General features: G+C 39.1%; 1 protein-coding gene across 5 annotated transcripts in view; it reads left to right on the forward strand.

Annotated features, from left to right (window-relative positions):
- Positions 1-20,735, forward strand: part of LOC107742547 (zinc finger protein 827-like) — an 82,106-nt gene that overhangs the window by 23,968 nt on the left and 37,403 nt on the right. For 4 of the 5 annotated variants that reach the window (XM_016555563.1, XM_016555564.1, XM_016555567.1 and 1 more), the window contains exons 3-5: positions 3,827-3,999; positions 5,137-5,635; positions 17,510-17,737. In XM_016555563.1, the coding sequence (XP_016411049.1) occupies positions 3,827-3,999; positions 5,137-5,635; positions 17,510-17,737 (900 nt within the window). The remainder of the gene's footprint in view (positions 1-3,826; positions 4,000-5,136; positions 5,636-17,509; positions 17,738-20,735) is intronic. The other variant, XM_016555565.1, reaches the window with a different exon arrangement.

Below are 20,735 nucleotides of genomic sequence, written 5' to 3' on the forward strand. Positions count from 1 at the left end.
ATCAACTTGTTAATGCGCTCCACAGCGCCACCATAACATTTAGTTATAACTGACTATTAGTTTACACGCTTAGGATTTATCATTCCCTGCATTTACGGCCAGCAAAGCAACACAGAAAAATTTGAATAGTGTTTTTATTTTTTCAAATAATAATTACAGATCAAATATTTGAACATTTGACTATTTGTGCACACCAATAGAAATCACACAAGCAAAATTCAAATTCTGTGATTATTGTGCCAAAAAATAGATGTATATATGACCATCTTTTATGCCATCCTGCAGCCAGGCTCACCTGATAAGACATACTTGAATCCATTAAATGCAGACCTCACTGCAGACCAGTTTCTTGCATCTACATGTGCAGTAATGGAAGCTCCGGGAAGGTGTCAGAAACACACAGTTGCACAGTGCTTTGTGTCCCAGAATAACCAGGGAAACTGGGTATTTCAACTTTTCCACCAAGCACCACATACTTTTAGAGAGTGAATTTGGACACTATAAGTTTTGGGACACCTAACAGTTTCACCAAAAGGGACTTAAATTAAATTAAATTAAATTAAGTGACATGACTTGTGGCCAACCCATACTAGGAATTAGTGCTCTGCATTTAACCCATCCTAAGTGCACACACACACAGCAGTGAACACACACACACACCGTGAACACACACCCGGAGCAGTGGGCAGCCATTTTTTTTTATGCTGCGGCGCCCGGGGAGCAGTTGGGGGTTCAGTGCCTTGCTCAAGGGCGCCTCAGTCGTGGTATTGAAGGTGGGAGAGAGCGCTGTACATTCACTCCCCCCACCTACAATTCCTGCCGGACCAGAGACTCGAACTCGCAACCTTTGGGCCACGACTTCCCCCTAATGACATAGAATTCAAAATGCATAGACATTGATATGGAGTTGGTCCCCCACTTTGCAGCTATAACAGCTTCCACTATTCTGGGAATGCTTTCCACAAGATTTTGGAGTGTTTCTGCAGGAAATTTTGCCCATTCATCCAGTAGAGCATTTGTGAGGTCAGGAATTGATGTTGGACCAAAGGTCCTGGCTCGCCTACTCCACCAGTTTATCCCAAAGCAATGTTTAATGGGGTTGAGGTCAGGGCTTTGTGCGGGCCACTCAAGTTCTTCCACACCAAACTCATACAGCCAAATCTTTATGGACCTTGCTTTGTGCACTGGGGCATACTGTAATAGAAAAGAGCCTACCCCAAACTGTCCCACAAAGTTGGAAGCATAGCATTGTCCAAAATGTTTTAGTATGCTGATGCATTAAGACTTCCCTTCACTTTAAGTAAGGGGAACCCCTGAAAAACAGCCCCATACCATTATCCCCGCTCCACCAAACTTTACAGTTGGCACAATGTAGACAGGCAGGTAACGTTCACCTGGCATCTGCCAAACTGCCATACTCATCTATCAGACTGCCAAACAGAGAAGTGTGATTCGTCACTCCACAAAACATGTTTCCACTGCTCCAGAGTCCAGTGGTTGGCTGCTTTACACCCCTCCATCCGCTGTCATTGTACTTGGTGATGTGAGGTTTGCATGCATCTGCTCAGCCATGTTCTTAAATGCTTTCACTTTCCAATAATACCACTTACAGTTGACTGTGGAATATGTGACCCTGGACCACAAAACCAGTCATAAGGGTCAAGTTTTCGAAATTGAGATTTATAAATCACATGAAAGCAGAATAAATAAGCTTTCCATTGATGTATGGTTTGTTAGGATAGGACAATATTTGGCCGAGATACAACTATTTGAAAAAATGGAATCTGAGGGTGCAAAAAAATCTAAATACTGAGAAAACCGCCTTGTCCAAATGCAGTTCATAGCAATGCATATTACTAATCAAAAATAAAGTTTTGATATATTTACGGTAGGAAATTTACAAAATATCTTCATGGAACATGATCTTTAATTAATATCCTAATGATTTTTGGCATAAAAGAAAAATCGATAATTTTGACCCATGTAATGTATTTTTGGCTATTCCTACAAATATACCCCAGCGACTTAGACTGGTTTTGTGGTCCAGGGTCACATATCTAGTAGGGATGAAATTTCACGAACTGACTTTCATTGCAAAGGTATAAATATATTTAGATTTATGTTTAATTTACCGTATTGTCCCGAATATAAGACGATGTTTTTTTCTTGGAAATACATCTGAAAAAACGCGGTCGTCTTATATTCAGGGTCTAGACTTTGACATGTGGGTCGTCTTATATTCGGGCCAATACGGTACATCAAATGTTAACTATTGCTACAGATTAATAAAGATAAAAGAAAATGCTATAAAAAATAAATAAAGTAGTAAATAAATTTAAAATGTCATACTAGACAATTTTGAATCAGATTGTCATTAACCTCCCGTCTTGTTTTTTTTTTTTTTTTACATTAGAATGATTTCTGAACTGTAAATATTTTTTAAGGTAACAGTGCCTAAATGTTTGATTATTACACCACTGAAGAATGCACTGTGTAGTGATTTAGTAGTGCCATAAGGTCATGCTTCGTCTGCAAGAGGTTGGCTGGTGAATCTGGGAAAGGTCTGTTAGCACAGTGGGGGTTTGCTGGAGTTGGCGGCACGTTCCCAGACCCAGCTCATCTCCCGCGGATGTGCAGCCTGCCAAACGGAGGCCGGCAGTGTGTGTGCTCCCCATAGCCCGAACAGTCAGAGACCATCTCAGCAGATTCCCCCGGAATTTAGGTCAGGCTCCAGAGCCGGCACAACCATCAGAGTTTCCATTCAGCACAGGCCTGGGTTGAGCGCCTGAGATATGGCTGATCTTTTGCTAATTCTCAAACTTCTGTGGCTTGGAATCAGGATTGACCCAAAGGAGCTGCAGACACAGAGAATAATGTCACAGAGAGATACATATGTTGTAAGCAGCTATAATATGACAGATTCTGAAGTGTAAAGTTTAAATACTAAATAAGAACACCTCCATTAAAATCGTAATTGAGTTTCACCTGGCTCGTTTTTGTGAATGTGAGATCTATAAGACGGTCACGCGAAGAGTATTTGTCTGGTAATGAAACAATACCGACTGGACATTAAAATTTGAGAAACCAGCTAACGGCTCTCATTCCTTTCCCTTGATACCAAAGTCCTTCAGTCTTTTTACCTCACGAGCAGTTTCCACAGTGATCTCGCCGGGAGAGGTTGAGCCACAGATGGTGGTTTATTGTTGCAAATAGGCAGTCTCGAAGTTTTACACCCCGGGTCAATGAATGCCTGAGCGAGGTAATTTCACCAAACACTGATTACCAGATGTTTTTCGAGGAACACGACTGGAATACTTATGAAGCCATCCTGACAGGCCCTCGTAGAATTCGTAATGCAATCATGCCAGCTTCTAATAAGACCAATTAAGCCCTAATGGACACCGGATATGGAGCCAACAACAATAATCGGCTTACTAAAAACATCCTTGTGTTTGGCTTCCTTTGTGAGGAGTCTTTGGCATTGATCGGGATAATCATAGCTCACAATTTTTATCTCATTCACACCAATAAATGCAAGGTTGACAAGAGTGAAAGGATATTTAGCCTACATGTTATTGCATACCAAAGGGCTATCTAATAATGTGGCATCATTGTCCAACTAATGGTTTTATGTAAATACTAGACATTTTTCAAACATTATATCACTAGCAACAAATACACATAAATGATAAAAAAACAACATTTATAAAATGCAAGTATAGTAATAGATGTGTACTTTTTTAAAATTGTGGTTTTAATGTTTAGTATAAACACTGTATGCATCTATTTTATTTAATTATTTATTTTCTTTCTTTATTTATTGCAGGTTCTCCTGAGGAGGGAGGAAAGCCCTTTCAGTGTCCAGTGTGCGGTCTGGTCATCAAGAGAAAGAGCTACTGGAAGAGACATATGGTGATCCACACAGGCTTAAAAAGTCACCAGTGTCCCCTCTGTCCCTTTCGTTGTGCTCGTAAAGACAATCTCAAGTCCCACATGAAGGTGACTTCAATCCCTGAGAGAAGAAATGCTTGTGACATAAATCACATCAGATCAATTATCATAACGTCTTTAGATGCAGAATTTTTTATGATGCAAAATTATTAGGGTTGTCAATTCATATTTTAATCAAATTAAGTACATGATATACCAAATAATTTAACTAATCGCAATTAATCACATTTATAAATATTTGCAAGGAAAAGCCTCTAAATTAAGGTAATTCAAAAGTAATATATTGTGGCAGATAAAAACATTGAATAGACATTTAAAAAACTGGCTTTAGAAGTTAATACATTTTTTATTTACATATCATTGAATGTAAATCATTACAGTCCACAGCAATCGGAGACAGATGAGAGGCCATTCATGCCTTATTGCATCTTATTGCATTATTTTTTTTATAAAAAATAAATAAGAATTAAACCATTAAAATGTCATTATTTAAATAATTTAAAACATATATATAAATGTATGGTCACTTTAATTAATTAATAGAGAGGATGAGGATTCGATTTGAATATTCAGTCCCACTTTATATTAGGTGGCCTTAACTACTATGTACTTACATTTAAATTAATCATTTGATACAATGCAGTTACATGTTTTTACATTGTACCGTATTGGCCCGAATATAAGACGACCCTGATTATAAGACGACCCCCCTTTTTCCAGATGTACCTTTTGGAAAAAGGCTTTTTAAAAAACAAATCTTGTTTTTTCTCAGTAAAACACATTTTGTCTTCAATTATTATCAAATTGCATATTTTTCCTATTTTAATTTTAACAGCTTGAAAGATCAAAGACAATTTTTAATATAACTCCGACTGGATATGTCTGAAAGAAGAAAGTCATATACACCTAGGATGACTTGAGGGTGAGTAATTTATGGGCTAATTTAATTTTTGGGTGAACTAACCCTTTAATCCTACCCATGCTACCAAACTTGTCCCTAACCTTACCTGTATCCCACCTCAATAACAGGAAAAGTGTTTTGCAATACAGTAATAAGTACATAAGTACTTATTTTTTGATGTAAGAACATAGTAGTTAAGGCCACCTAATATAAAGTGGGACCTAATATTCCTCCTGCACATTTTTTGCACATTTTTTTTTTATATCTTCTCTTGTTCATCTCAGGTCCATCAGCACCAAGACCGAGGAGAGACTTTCCAGTGTGAGCTCTGCCCCTTCACATCCTCCCGCCACTTTAGCCTCAAGCTGCACATGCGTTGCCATCAGCACTTCCCCCGTCCCGACCTCAAAGTCAAGGAAGAACCCGGCACAGACACTGAGGAGGGCGAGGGCTTGCTCATGGGGGACGGTGGAGTCGCTGGTGATCAGGTCATGAACACAGATGCTTCCACGTCTCCCACTGTGAGCCAACCTGACGGTCGTTTGCTGGCCTCCCCTGCAGAACCCTCGAACCACGTCCAGATCAAGGAGGAACCCCAGGAGAGGGATGTCTCTGTGATGTCTCCCTTTGCCCTGTGTAGGGAGCGACCCAGCAGCAGCAGCAGCTCTCTGGATCTGCCTGGGTTCAAATCCAGTCCACCAGGGCTTGGACCTACAGCCGCCTCACTCTTCAGCCCAGATATCACCACCAAGACGGCTACGGACCTCCTCATGAAGCTCTCAGGTAAGAGATCTCAGTTAAACCACAATGTAAAAGGGCAATGTGATGAAATTAGATGCTTGATTATGTAAACCAGCTTGATTTATCCATAATTCCTTGCATTTAGGATGAATGAAGTGCTAATATAATTATGGGTTGGCAAAGGCAGTAGAATTCGGCTTGCTGGATGGGAACCCAAAGCCAAGATCCTGCAGGACTGTGTCTGCATGGTTAATTCTTAACCTCAGTTACCGCTCTACCATGGAGCCTGTTTATTATAGCTGTACTATACCATCTTGATACCTGATGCTGTTTTTTTTAGTTCTGCCAGTTTTTAAGAGGTTTAAAAATACATATTTAAGGCTGACATAAAAATATCGTAAGTCGGTGACTTTTGATAATTCAGTTGTAGGCCTTGTTAAAGGCATTTCACATACGTTCAGAGCCATTTTTCTTGACACAGAGGATACTTGGCTTTAGATTGTAAAGAATTAACAAACAAGTATATCCTAGATTATGCTTATTAACATGATTAATATTGATTAGTGATTTAAGATTGCTAATTAATGTTTCCAGAAATTAAAAGAAGACAATATGGTTAAACTTTACATTTAGATTTGTTAATGCCTTAGATATCTGATCTAAAAATGATCAACAATCTTTTACAGCATTTATTAATCTAGGTTAATAAACCTAGATTCATATTTTAGATTTTATTAACTAATATATTTAATTATAAATTCATGTTTATTTAAACTACCATTTAAAACATTGTCGGAACAAATAAATAAATAAATGCATTTAATGTATCAAAAATAGTAAAGACAATTCTTTTCAAATTCTTTCTTCAACTTCTTTCTATTCATCAAAGAATCTTGAAAAAAACGTAACACGGTTTTCACAAAAATATTAAGCAGAACGACTGTTTTCACCATTGATAAAAATAAGAAATGTTTCTTGAGAAGCAAATCAGTATATTAGAATGATATCTGAGGGCTCATGTGACACTAAAGACTGAAGTAATTGCTGCTGAAAATTTAGCATTATTGTTAATTTATACAATCTGAAATATATTAATATATGCAGAAATGTTTATCATTATTATTAGTATCATTAATGAATGCTGTGAAAGTATTGTTCATTGTTACCTAATGCATTAAATACTTTTAATGTATTAACCCTAATTGTAGTGTGTTACAGACAATATCATAAACAGTTAATGCTTATGCTAATATTGAGTGTATCAATTAATAATTTTATGGGGGGCAAAAGGAAATTTTGCTGTTAAAGTACAAAACTCAAAATTACACTTGTTAATGTAATCAAACTCCAAACTTTAGACCATTAAACACATGTTGTTGTAGCCGAAAGTATAAGTAATTGTGAGACAGCAGCGAGATTGATGCGAGAGGGCTGACCAAGGGTTACCTAGAAGGTCGGCAACAGGGTCGCTGCTCCCTCGCTTAATGCAGAGTAATTAGATTGAGACCTCGGAACAGAAAAAAAGGAAAACCTTCGGAACATTAGATTAATTAAAAATTCATGCATAATTCATAATTAAAAAGGAATCTGTAATTGGAAATGATTAGCGCCCTCAGCTCCATCGTGTGACCTCTTGCCTGGATGCAGAGGGACTGCTCCTTTCTTAGTTAACTTAATCTCCGTCTTGGTGGAACGTGCAGAGTCTACGCTCAGTGCACTGCCGCCCCCTTGTCGCCCATGGCACTGAGTTTCTGGACTCCCAAACAATCAGGTTTAGGTCCCAGAGGACTAGATAGACTCCTCAACAATGGGGGCTGGAGTTAATACATAGTGGACATGTCCTGCTAAACTGAGGCGTGATGTTCCAAGCAGGATCTAACCTTTCGATAGAGATGGATCAGGATAGGCCTCAGTCAACTAGTTTGTATGGATTTATTTTTTCAATTTCAGCTTTACCTTTAATAATTTGTGAAGCGGTGCTTTAACAGGGATGATCTAAGTGACACCACTTCTAATGTGCTGTGTGTGCTGAAACTGTCTCTGAGAAGTTGCGTCTCTTAAGTCATCCCCTTTAAAGCAATGCTTTACAGCTATCAGAGCAGTGCTTTTCTAACATGTTCACTGCCTTTTAATAATACATTTTAATTTGGAGACTTAAGCCCCGTTCACACTGCCAGCGACTTTTATCGCTGTATGTCGCTAGACTCTGTGCTGTGAAGACGCTTGTGGGCGTTCCTACTGTTGTAGCTCTAATGTTATTGGTAGACTGCACGTCTGGACATATCTGGACATATAAAATGCAATCACAAACTGTATATTGCCGGTAAAACTAAGATATCATTCTATTATGACTAGGAATTAGACTTAAAAGAAATAAAAGTACCATTCTGCTGTTGGAGAGTGTTGTTATATAAACTACAGCAGTGCTCGTGCATTAAATCATTAACCGGTGCTAAACTGCTCACTGCATCATGTAATTAACAACTCGAACCATCAGTGTATGAATCAAACTCACTTAGACAGCCAATGGTTTCTTTTCTATGCATCATTTTTTATATCCATGTATGTGGTTACAGTAAAATCATATAAAACAGTGAAATCGCTCAGGAAATCTGTCCTGTCTTGCCTGCACTCGAGACGGTGACAGATTCTTCACTCCTATTGGTTGTCGCTCGCGAATTTCGCTGTTCATTTGCATGAAGTTAAACAATTCTTAACTTTTGTCGCTTGACTCGCATCGCTTGACACGCCCACATTCTGTCGCCAACGGTCACTGTCGCTCGTGTTGCCGGAAGTCGCCAGCTCTCCATTGAAAATGAATGGGAGCATGTCGCTTTGTCGCTGTGTGTCGCTGGCAGTGTGAACGGGGCTTTCTCAGTGTTTTGTAGCATGAACATTTGGTTTGTGAGACTTCGTGCCGTGTTAAAAACTGTTCAAATGTCATTATTGATTAGTCAGATCTGTGAGTGACATCACTTTACAGTGACATATGCATTTCTGTGGTGGAAAAAAAAACCCATGAAACATGGCAGTCACAGAAATGCACATGACCCAAGTTGTCAAAAACAGGAGAGAAAATTATTACACTTATAAGCTCATGTGCTGTTCAAAAAATTAATTTTTGCTTGGCACATAACTTGAATTGTATGGTTATATTCTTATCCGCAAATGTTGCAAATTCACGGAAGTATTTTCATTTTGCAAAAAGACACATCCTGACCACAAGTGAATCTCTGTGAAACTTCATGTACTGAAGTGCATTAAAGGGTTAGTTCACCCAAAAATGAAAATTCTGTCATTAATTACTCACCCTCATGTCATTCCAAACCCATAAGACCTTCGTTAATCTTCGTAACACAAATTAATATATTTTTGATGAAATCCGAGAGCTTTCTGACCCTGCATAGACAGCAATGCAACGGACACGTTCAAGGCCCAGAAAGGTAGTGAGGACATCGTTTAAATAGTCCATGTGACATCAGTGGTTCAACTGTAATTTTATGAAGCTACGAGAATACGTTTTGTGCGCAAATAAAACTAAAATAATGACTTTATTCAACAATTTCTTCTCTTCCATATCAGTCTTTGACGTTCGTTAACGAGAGTAACTGACGCAGGACACAAATTAAGATATTTTTTTATTTGCACACAAAAAGTATTCTCACAGCTTCATAAAATTACGGTTGAACCACTGATGGACTATTTTAACAATGTCCTTACTACCTTTCTGGGCCTTGAATGTGGTTGTTGCATTGCTGTCTATGCAGGGTCAGAAAGCTCTCGGATTTCATCAAAAATATCTTAATTTGTGTTCCAAACAAAGATGAACGAAGGTCTAACGGTTTTGGAACCACATGAGGGAGAGTAATTAATGACAAAATGTTCGCTTTTTAACTTTCCCTTTAATTATCTGTATTTGTTTGTGCTTTCATGTTTCTTTATAATTTATAATAGATTTTTTAATACTTAATTCTGCCATTTGTGCCTAATTGGAACTGTAGAGAACAGAAATCGACAGAACGCAAAGTAGGACAGAGAGGGGTGCAGGATCAGAAAAAGGATCAGGTCACCCGAAGTGCTTCTTACAAGTCATTTGTGTCTGACAAATTTTTGTCAAAGATTTGTCTCATAAAATTGTATTTAAAAGTATAGATACACAGTTTTTGGTATGTAAAATAAAATGAAACTTTTTGTATAAAATTAAAACTATTAACTTTTAGCATACATTCATGCATGATGTACATTATTTAAAGCTGGATTGGGCATAATATATATTGGGTGTGTGTGTATATGTATATACTGTATGTGGCTTTTTTATGCAAATAATTGATTAATTAAGTAATCATTAGTCGCAGCCCTACTCAGAAATTGTACAATGTACATTTATGATTCATACTGCTACAATACCAGTTAGGGATTTGCAAATGTAATTTTTTCTTTTGTTTTTATTTGGGCTGCAACTTGATTTTCACCGGCGAATGTGGGAACGTATTTGTGCACATCCTTCACATTTCTTAAGTAGTGTCTTGAGTGTTATCTGTTGTTGTCATACTCCCACTTGGGGTACATGAGGGAAAGAGAAACGGAGAGAGAAACAAAAGAATGAAAAATGGGAAGGGAATTAAAGAACTAGAGATATAAGTGTAAAATAGTAGACTACTGCTTTTAGAGTTCCCCAGGCAAAACACACACATGCACACATGAGGTGAACTCTCACCGACCTCTGACATAATTGGCCTATCATTTCTTTGGACTGCCTGGTTCTCCTCTTGAGTTTCAGACCAATCCGCTTTGATTTTCCTCTACGCTGACACGACTGTCAGCCATCCAGTTGCGATACACATTTTGATTTGAAGATGAAAGCTGGGGAAATGCTTTGAAATCCAGGCTCCTACACATGCTTGCTGGACCTAATTCAATATTGACAGTTCACACGTTGCCTCTTCCTCTCAGAGAAAGTGACACTGGGTGTGACTCTGGTCACGGGCGAATAATTGCCCGTGACCAATTGAATAATTGTGGTAGGTGTTAAAACTGGCGAATCCAAGGAACGAAACAGAAGCTGGAGTGTTTTCTCCATCCGCATTGTTTTTGTATGCTCTTCTTTCATTTGTTCCTTGTAGTCCTCGCAGCACGGAGGTTTGCCAGCCATTTCCCACATTCACCATGCTACGGTTGCACTCGTAAGTGACCCCTGCTGCATCCAGTGTCCAGTGATGTGTAGCTGCACCGTTGCTGCTTCATGTAGCAAAGCCTTCCTACCGTAGCAGACTGTTGGCTGTTGTTGCCCCCTTAACCTGCCACGTTAAGCCATCCTCGGCAGGAGCGCTGACCAATTGTCAGAGCTGGGAGCAGAGCTGCATGACAGAGGTGGAAAGCTAATGAAGTGGTCCAATAGTGGGCAGCCGCAACAGAGTGAGAGGTGACAGGGTACTGGACAAGCGCCCAGCAGAGAAACGAATCAGCCCACAGAGAGGAGGAGGCAAAAAAAACTGAGGCCAGGTGACAGCAACGGCAAATGACAGCCTCACTGACGAGAGCAGAGATAGCCCCAGTGTTGATGTAACACTGACCGGGGGCTTCACTCCAGTCACAGCAAGAGCGAGAGAGAGAGCAGAGACAGCGAGAGAGAGGCTGCATTCAGACACAAGCTGAATATGATTGTCAGTGCTGTTCAGAGCGCTAAATGTGGTTATGTTCACACATTTTAGTGAAATGAAAGAGACAACCGTATTCAATAATCAAGTCACACTTAATGAGTCACACTTAAATGTTAAAAAGTATTAAAATGTCTTGGAAATCACTTTTCAAAATTGAATGGCATAAAAATACTAAATTCCTTAATAACGTCTTAAATTTAGTTTGTTAAGGTCTTAAGTTCTTTTGTATGGTACATCTAAATGAATTATCAGCTATTTCTATCATCATGTCACCATATGGCGTTTTATTTAGTAAAAATGGATAGTTCACCCAAAAATGAATATTCTGTTATTAATTACTCACCCTCATGTCGTTCCAAACCCGTAAGACCTTCATTCATCTTCAGAACACAAATGAAGATATTTTTGATGAAATCCGAGAGCTTTCTGACCCTGCATAGACAGCAACACAACTGAACACAACACAACTTGTTTGCAAGCAGAGGAATGCACACGCATGCGTCGTGGGACTCTCGTGAACACGCGCCGAAGACTGACATGGAAGAGAAGAAATTGTTGAATAAAGTCGTTACTTTTGTTTTCTTTGTGCACAAAAAGTATTCTCGTAGCTACATAAAATTAAGGGTGACCCACTGATGTCACATGGACTATTTTAACTATGTCCTTACTACCTTTCTGGGCCGTGTCAGTTGCATTGCTGTCTACTGTATGCAGGGTCAGAAAGCTCTTGGATTTCATCAAAAAATATCATACAATGTGTTCTTAAGATGAACAAAGGTCTTATGGGTTTGGAACGACAGGAAGGTGATTAATTAATGACATAACTTTCATTTTTGGGTCAACTATCCCTTTAATATTGCTGTTTATTAATGAATATTGATATATTGGTAGATATAAATATGTAAAGATTCTTAATTTCTTACATAAGCTAATTTAGTGAAAAATGTGGAAAACATGCCTTGATTATAACTTGATTATTTTAACTAGATTTTTACTGTATATTGTCCTACATAATCTTGAATTGGCTCAAATTATGGCTACTCTGAAAAATACCCTTTTTACACATTTTCAGAACATTAAATGTCATCTAAAAATGTCAGGATTTTATTGTCCAGCCCTAATTGCTCTACAGAACAGTAGAGGATGGAAATCAGACATAGGTAAAGCAATTTTGACATGAATGTGAATGTGTGTATTATTTACTCACTCTCATGTCGTTCCAAACCTGTATGGCTTACTTTCTTCTGTGGAACATAAAAGAAGATATTTTGAGAAATGTCTCAGTGGATTGTTTTTTTTTTGGTAACCAAAACTGTTATATATTGTTTTTTGTTCTGCAGGAGAAATAAAATCATACATGTTTGGAATAACACATGTCTGATCAACTTACACCTCGATTGGATGCAGTTGTAAGACTTTCTGGTTTATGAAAGTTGACATGTTTGATACATCATTTAGTCACTGTCGCTATGGTTACATGCATATTCACAGGGGCATGACTTCAGTTATTTGTTAATACACGCAGTGTTTGATCTGCTTATATGAACAGCACAATTTAAGAGTCACATCCGTTCAATCCTGAACACTTGACAGTGTGAATGGAGCTAGAAAGATGGCAGCTTCCACATAAGAACTCCACGGTGGAAATATTCATGCCAAAGATGATTTGATGACAGGATGGAATTTGAAAGATCAAGATAGGCACTTGGGATTACTCCTTTATGAAAGTCTAATAAAACAGTCGCTAAACAGAAAGTGCTATTTTCGTTGAGCTTAATTTTGGTATTTTGGAGACATTCATGCCTTATGAGGAAAAACAAACAAACTTGGCTGGCGGATTAAGCTAATAAATTATTCAGCGCTCTCTGTAACATGAATTCGAATGGAAATTTTGCTCTATTTTTAGCTGCAAACCGAAAGGTCACCAGAGTAGTGTGACTTTGAGTTATTTGTTAATACACGCAGTGTTTGATCTGCTTATTTGAACAGCACAATTTAAGAGTCACATCCGTTCAATCCTGAACACTTGACAGTGTGAATGGCGCTAGAAAGATGGCAGCTTCCACATAAGACCTCCACGGTGGAAATATTCATGCCAAAGATGATTTGATGACAGGATGGAATTTGAAAGATCAAGATAGGCACTTGGGATTACTCCTTTATGAAAGTCTAATAAAACAGTCGCTAAACAGAAAGTGCTATTTTCGTTGAGCTTAATTTTGGTATTTTGGAGACATTCATGCCTTATGAGGAAAAACAAACAAACTTGGCTGGCGGATTAAGCTAATAAATTATTCAGCGCTCTCTGTAACATGAATTCGAATGGAAATTTTGCTCTATTTTTAGCTGCAAACCGAAAGGTCACCAGAGTAGTGTGACTTTGTATCTCCGCACTCACGTCTCCAGCTTGTACTTTTCTGCATGTCTTCGAAAGAGAGGGCTCTTGTGCACGTGCCGTACGCCCTGTCCCTGTCTGATAGGACACGCGACCCGACACGCTCTTAATTAGAGGATGCCCTTCCAGGTGCTGACCGGACCACACTAAGTCCGTCCGCTGACATCTGACTGGTGACATTTCCAGCCGGTGCCACCACATACACCACCCCCGCCGCCACCTCGTCAACCGCCTGCACTCTCCACGTGAAGGTCATAAACTCTCCCAATGGCTCCCTACGATCTTTAGCTCATAGTCGTGTTCTGTCTCCTAACCTGACTGTACCTTCAATGTTGTCGCGGATGCACATCACCATTAATCAGGAGTGAGGCGGTGGTCAGCTCGTGGAGATTGATGAGAAGAGTCAGCGCCGTCGTGGATGGTGTATGTACTCGGATTTGGGGTGGTGGGGAGATCAGATGACTGCTGAGGGGAGTGTGGTAGAGACAGGAGGGGTGAGTGATCGCTGCTGATCTGTAAGAGAGATGAAAGGAAAAATGGTCAGAGAGGGAGGGAGGGAAGAGGATGGGCAGGCACTTGTGTGGAAAAGATTGACAGAACAGGAGAGGAAGTGTGATATGGAGATCAGAGATAGGTAGGACAATTTTGACATTGTGAATGTGTGTCAAAGCATGTAGGCCTACAGTGTGTGTTAATGAAAGATTTTAAAACATGGAAAAGGCGTGTTTAGAACAAAAATCCCCACAATGATAGTAAAACCTGAAATCAGCTAGATTGTAGGGACCAATCAAAGTAGTACTTTAAAGATGGACGCTTTTCACATTTCCAGGGATTTCAGAAGCGGAAGTCACCATGAATGGGTCAACTTCTTCAGTGGAGAATGGAAGCTACAACAAATATAATCGTTGTGTTCCCATTTTACTAGTTAATTAAAGCCAAGGTAATAAAAGTATAGTGTTATAAATGTACATGCATTTTTAAAATGAACAATATGAAAAGCTTTGCTAGATGTACAATGCCACTAACTGTGAAAATGCATCTTCACATTCTGTTAAAACGCTCTGTTACTTAAAGTCGCAATGAAAAAGAAGTAGCAAGAGATTTTTCTTTCATATGTATGTTCAAAAGATTGAATTATCAAAAGAAAAAGAAAAGAGGTTTATTTGTTGGTTGTATGGATGGAGGCAGTTTTGAGGTCAGTTGTAAGAAAGGGGCGATTTTAAGCAGAATACTGTAAATGAGCAGAGAAGATCGAGTTATAACATTTTGATTTAAAAAAAGTTGCCCACTTAGTTAAAAATGAACAAGTGTGATCAAGTATGTAAAAAAGAAAATGTTTTTGTTGAAAATGGCCTCCTTACCCTGATTCAGAACTGTAAGCTTGATTTATAATTTAAAGGGATAATTCACCCAAAAAGGAGAATTCTGTCATTAATTACTCACCCTCATGTCGTTCCAAACACATAAGACCTTCGTTCATCTTCGGAACACAAATTAAGATATTAGAGATTTCTGACCCTGCATAAACGGCAACAGAACGTGCATCATGTTACTGTCATAAATGCACGTCGAAGAATGACACGGAAGAGACGAATTTGTTGAATATAGTCATTATTTTTGTTTTCTTTGCGCACAAAACGTATTCTCGTAGCTTCATAAAATTAAAGTTGAACCACTGATGTCACTTTCTGGGCCTTGAACGTGGTAGTTACGCTGAATGAATGTCTTACAGGTTTGGAACGACATGAGGGTGAGTAATTAATGACAGAATTTTCATTTTTGGGCGAACTATCACTTTTAGGTATTGGGTAGCATTTGTCAGGAAATGTCAGTTTCACGTCATTCATCTTTGTGTGGTTACATCACATTGGTAAACAAAGATAAGAAGGTCTGGCTTTTACAGCACATGTATGGTGCGGTGAGAGGTGTGTTTGAGGGTCTGGTTCAGGTTTTACCTACATTGTGGGAAACAAATGTTCCTAAATGGTTATTAAAACCTGAAATCACCTGCTTTGTGGGTACCAGCCAACAATATCCACAAGGAGAACGGTTTAATGAATTTACTAAATCATATTTTAATTAAAATCTAAAACAGAGACAAAAAGGAATCGTAGCTTCATAAAATTAAAGTTGAACCACTGATGTCACTTTCTGGGCCTTGAACGTGGTAGTTATGCTGAATGAATGTCTTACAGGTTTGGAACGACATGACGGTGAGTAATTAATGACAGAATTTTCATTTTTGGGCGAACTATCACTTTTAGGTATTGGGTAGCATTTGTCAGGAAATGTCAGTTTCACGTCATTCATCTTTGTGTGGTTACATCACATTGGTAAACAAAGATAAGAAGGTCTGGCTTTTACAGCACATGTATGGTGCGGTGAGAGGTGTGTTTGAGGGTCTGGTTCAGGTTTTACCTACATTGTGGGAAACAAATGTTCCTAAATGGTTATTAAAACCTGAAATCACCTGCTTTGTGGGTACCAGCCAACAATATCCACAAGGAGAACGGTTTAATGAATTTACTAAATCATATTTTAATTAAAATCTAAAACAGAGACAAAAAGGAATCCACACACCTAGTCAGATTGCAAATTCAAAAGAACACGAGGCTTCCAGTCTGATCCGTTGTGCACTTTCACCTCTTGACAATGCATCATTAACACTTTCTGGATCATCAATATGTATATTTTGTACTGTAACCCATCACTTAAACTCTTTTGATCTGAATCTTTGACTGTTTGATTGTACCTTTGTTTTGTATAATAGATGTGTGGGTTTCATTCTGTTTTTTCCCCCCAAACCCAGCCTTTTGTACACTAGCGCTCAAACATTTTGAAATAAATTAATACTTACTTCAGCATTTAATTGATCATTAAATTTTACTATATTGCTGTTTGTACTGTAATTTTGATTAAATAAATGCCAAATTGGTGAGCAATAAGAGACTGCTTCAAAAACATTTAAAAATCTTACTGACTTTTCTAAAGATGCAAATGGGTTAGCAATAATATTAGGGGAAAGAAAATATCATTAGATATAAAAACAAGTCATAACCAACATAGAAAACAAATGTGTGTGTGTGTGTGTGTGTGTGTGTCATATCGAACCAGTGGCCTGTGTTCTGTTCCTGGCACTATTAAGAAGGGGCTCCATGTCTTAATATTAATTATTCATTGAAGCCTGATTAGAAATGGCCCACTTTTACAGCATACTGAGTGAGAAAAAAATGTTTCTTACTCTCATCTGAATTCGGCAGAAATATATCATCATCATCAATCATTTTCTGTGTAATTACAGACAGTCAGCATAAACACACTTTTAGATGTTCACACTGTTAGATGATTCAGAAACAACACAGTCCATATTTTCCATAAAACTGTCTGTGAAATTGTTTTCTGCTGGGCTTTCGGTCTAGCCCCAGAAGGCTCATCATGTCCACCAAATTTCAAAAAGACAATTTAGCCTATTTCTTCCTGATCTATTTATCTTGTTTCCTTTCTTTTAATATGGAGCCAAAGCTAGACAAACAATTATTAATAGAAGCAAATACAAAACTCCTAAATCATCTTCTGCATTGATGCAGACTTATCTAAACTAACTAACAAACCATAATGTTTGGATACCTTATTTTAAAGAGTTAGTTCACCCCAAAAAAGGACATTTCTGTAATTATCCATTATTCCAAACCATATGGTTTTATTTCTTCTATAAAACACACATTTTTAATCACACATTTCTATCATGCAGCTTAAGAAGACACATACAGTCACATACACTTTAAACCTTGCCATCAACAAAAACATGGGCTTCAGGACATAGTTCTCAAAACTCTTGCTTGTCTTTTTCTTGCCCCACAGCAGCGAACCAGAAGGAGGCCCTAAAGGGTACATTCTGTGTCAAGGAGGAGCCCCAGGCGGAAGAGCCCCTGAGCTCTCAGAGGGGACCAAGCTATACCTTCTGCCAAGAAGGACCCCCAGGGTCCACCAAGTCACGAGAGGAGGGGAGCCCGATGTTGGGCAAGAGCAGCCTACTCAGCCAGGACATCAACGTCAAAGTGGCCTCTGAACTGCTTATGAAGCTCTCAGGTCAGCAGATGTATTTTGGTGCATGCACTCATATATGTGTGTGCTTTTCAGGCTTGAATTCATGAATGTTTTTGAGGAAACTCAAAGGCCAGAGGATTGAGTGAGTGGGTGTGTGTGAGAGAGATGTGTGTGCTTTGCATTCTGTTTCTTTTTTTTTTTTTCGACACATTGCTAAGGTCATATGTAGAAGACACTTAATGCAACAGTACTACTAAGGTTAAAGAATAAGCTAAAGTTTGTATATTTACATCAGAAATATGTCTATACATTATGTAAAATTATGTAAAACACTGTCAGGTCATCATAAAATCCAGCAGCTGTTTAGATTTGTTTGTGTTTGTCTGTAAAGTTAGTCATTCTTTCGTTCTTTTCACTCCCTCTTTCTTTTGCACTTTCTCTCTCTCTCTCTGACCTGCTGCTGTCCATTCCACTCACTCATGTGTTCTGGGCAGAAGGAAAAGGGTCAATTCCTTTTCATGTTGTTCAGTCAATGTGCTTTTTATCCTGGGCAGTCCTCTGCCAAAATAAACCCATTGATTGCTGTTTTGGGCCGCTGGTCCAATCTTTATTTGAACTCTACAGAACAATGAGATTGAAAAAGTTCAGGTCTAAAAAGTATTCTGTGTCACATCCACTTTGTGTACACTTTTGTGTTTAAATGCAGTTGAAATAGACTCACCACCACAAAGATGCAACTTTATTTGTGGAAAAAATGCTTTATTGATAAGACACAGTAGAGAGAGGGTAGGAAATTATGGGGAGAAAGTGGTCGATCATGGTCGTGTTGCGAGCCAGACTTGAACTTGAACATGGGCACTGTGTCAGACTATATGCACCACAAAGCCACAGCACCAAAAAATTAAATGCTTTTTAATTTTCTCATATTAATCAGAGATGGGTTAAAATCAGTTAGTCAATGCATAACAATTATTTCCTTAACGATTCTGAACTAAACAAAAAACAAATCCGACAAACGAATTGAATTTAACAAAATATGTAGTGACTGTTTTGCCTTTGTATCGCAAAATAATCAATAACAAAAAATGTATATGTATCATGAATCATTTGGGTGACTCCATGAATCAGACTCCATAATTGAATTGTGGGAAATTTCCACCTTGAAGTCGGCATAAAACTGAAATTTTGATTGCTTTTTCTTTCTTATTGTGACATAAATCTGAGTGAAACTACAAGAAAAAATGTAGGACGGGACTTGATTTTGTTTCCATTTGGACTTGATTGGATCTTTGTCATGCTAATTGTGGTGATTGTTTAAGTGACAGGTTACTAATAGGGAGAGAGTGGAACATTGTTGGACAACTTTGAGGCCCAACTATACTTCATTTTCCGCGTTCCACTCCGTCTCACGCACAGCTGTGTCTGCGCAGCTTTTAAAGTGTATTCAAGCACGGATGAATGCAAATGGATGAGTTTGACACCTAGTGGATTCTCCTGTCTCAAGAACATTCTCCTTGTGCATGTGTGTGGATGTCCGCGGACCTTACTGACGAAAATTACATGACACGCACAGTGAGCAAACCGTCGCGGAACATGGACGGCTGAAGTGTACTTTGAACTTTATTGCCCAGCCCTAAATAATTTATAAAAAAAACCCTGCAGTAGTCAATAAAAAATAATTAAAGTACTTGAAATAAAATAACCACATTTTCTTTTTTGTGTAACGCTACACTTCTTTATGCATCAGGTCTTGAGAAAATAATTGTGAGTTCACAGAGGTGGGATTTTAGATGTGCTTGCAAGGTAATAAAAGAGCTGGAGAAAGAGACGGATAAACAGAAAATGAGTGAGAAAATCACTTGTCAAAGAGAGAGAGAGCAAGATCTAGAGTAGTCCATTACAGAGGATGATAGGGAGTGATTCACTCTAAAGCAGCGTATTTGACGGGCACCACACACCAGCTGCTGCTGCTCCCTCCCCATGATGCCTTACACTTCAGCGTGACTCAGCCGCACCAAGAGAGAGCTGGTTTTAACACGTGTGCTTACTGACTGCACAGCCCCAGGTCACGTTTCCCCAGAGAGGGAGTGAAAGTGTGCGCATGAACTAGAGAACCAAGTCTATGAGTATGGAGAGTAGTAAGACGCGAGAAAAGGAATAAGTACGCTTCACTCATGTTGTCGTTGAGCATTATGTGTGTGAGTAAAGCTCAATGAGAGGTCTCCGTGACTTCCCAAATCAAAACTCTCCATGTGCTACTACAAGCGAGAGCCTCTTTCCCGCTCACCCCACCTCCAGGATGTGTTTCCTCAGCCTCTTTCTCTCTCCGTCTCCAGAGGCCAGGAACAGGGACCAATTAGCCTGTTTGTTGTCAAGCTGAAGCAGTTTTTCACGACATGGCCTCGCAGATCCGTCTCAGCGCGGGCACCGCGGCGTGCAGACATGCAACCAAGTGGATCTTAAGAGCCGCGCTCTGCTAGCTGCAGGCTGGGGATCAATGCCATGGAAACAATGACATCGTCTGTGGTCTTGTGTGTGTGATGCAGTGGTGCAGTCTTGAGAGGTCATTTGGGGGAAGGTCATCTCCGTCTGGCTCATATGCTCATAAGCACACTGCCCTGCTGACCGAGGATGTCTTGACAACACCCTCGTTCTTCTTAAGACCATCTAACATGGTTTTACATGACATGCAATGTGGGTTGTCTACCGTAGTGGTTGTTTATAGTGTCGGTTGGCAATATCGTGCAAACTTCCGCAGAACAAACTCACTGCGCTCACTAATGCCGAGTTCACACTGCACAATTTTAGCCCGATTTTTCACTCGCCGACAGGTTTTGCGAAATCGCAGACAAATGCCCGAAATCGGAGGCAAATCGGTGCTCGTTCACGCGAGTGACAATCACGCAGTGTGAATTATCAAAGACGCGATCTGAGGGAATCACGACACGTCGCCGACGCCCGTGTAAGGAATTTTAACTCAGTTGTAAGGGAATTAATTATTATTATTGATTCAGGTTTTGATAGGACTCGGATTTGAAGA

This window comes from Sinocyclocheilus rhinocerous, unplaced genomic scaffold, assembly GCF_001515625.1.
Source record: "Sinocyclocheilus rhinocerous isolate Xijiao unplaced genomic scaffold, SAMN03320098_v1.1 scaffold1158, whole genome shotgun sequence".
Taxonomy (NCBI): Eukaryota; Metazoa; Chordata; class Actinopteri; order Cypriniformes; family Cyprinidae; genus Sinocyclocheilus; species Sinocyclocheilus rhinocerous.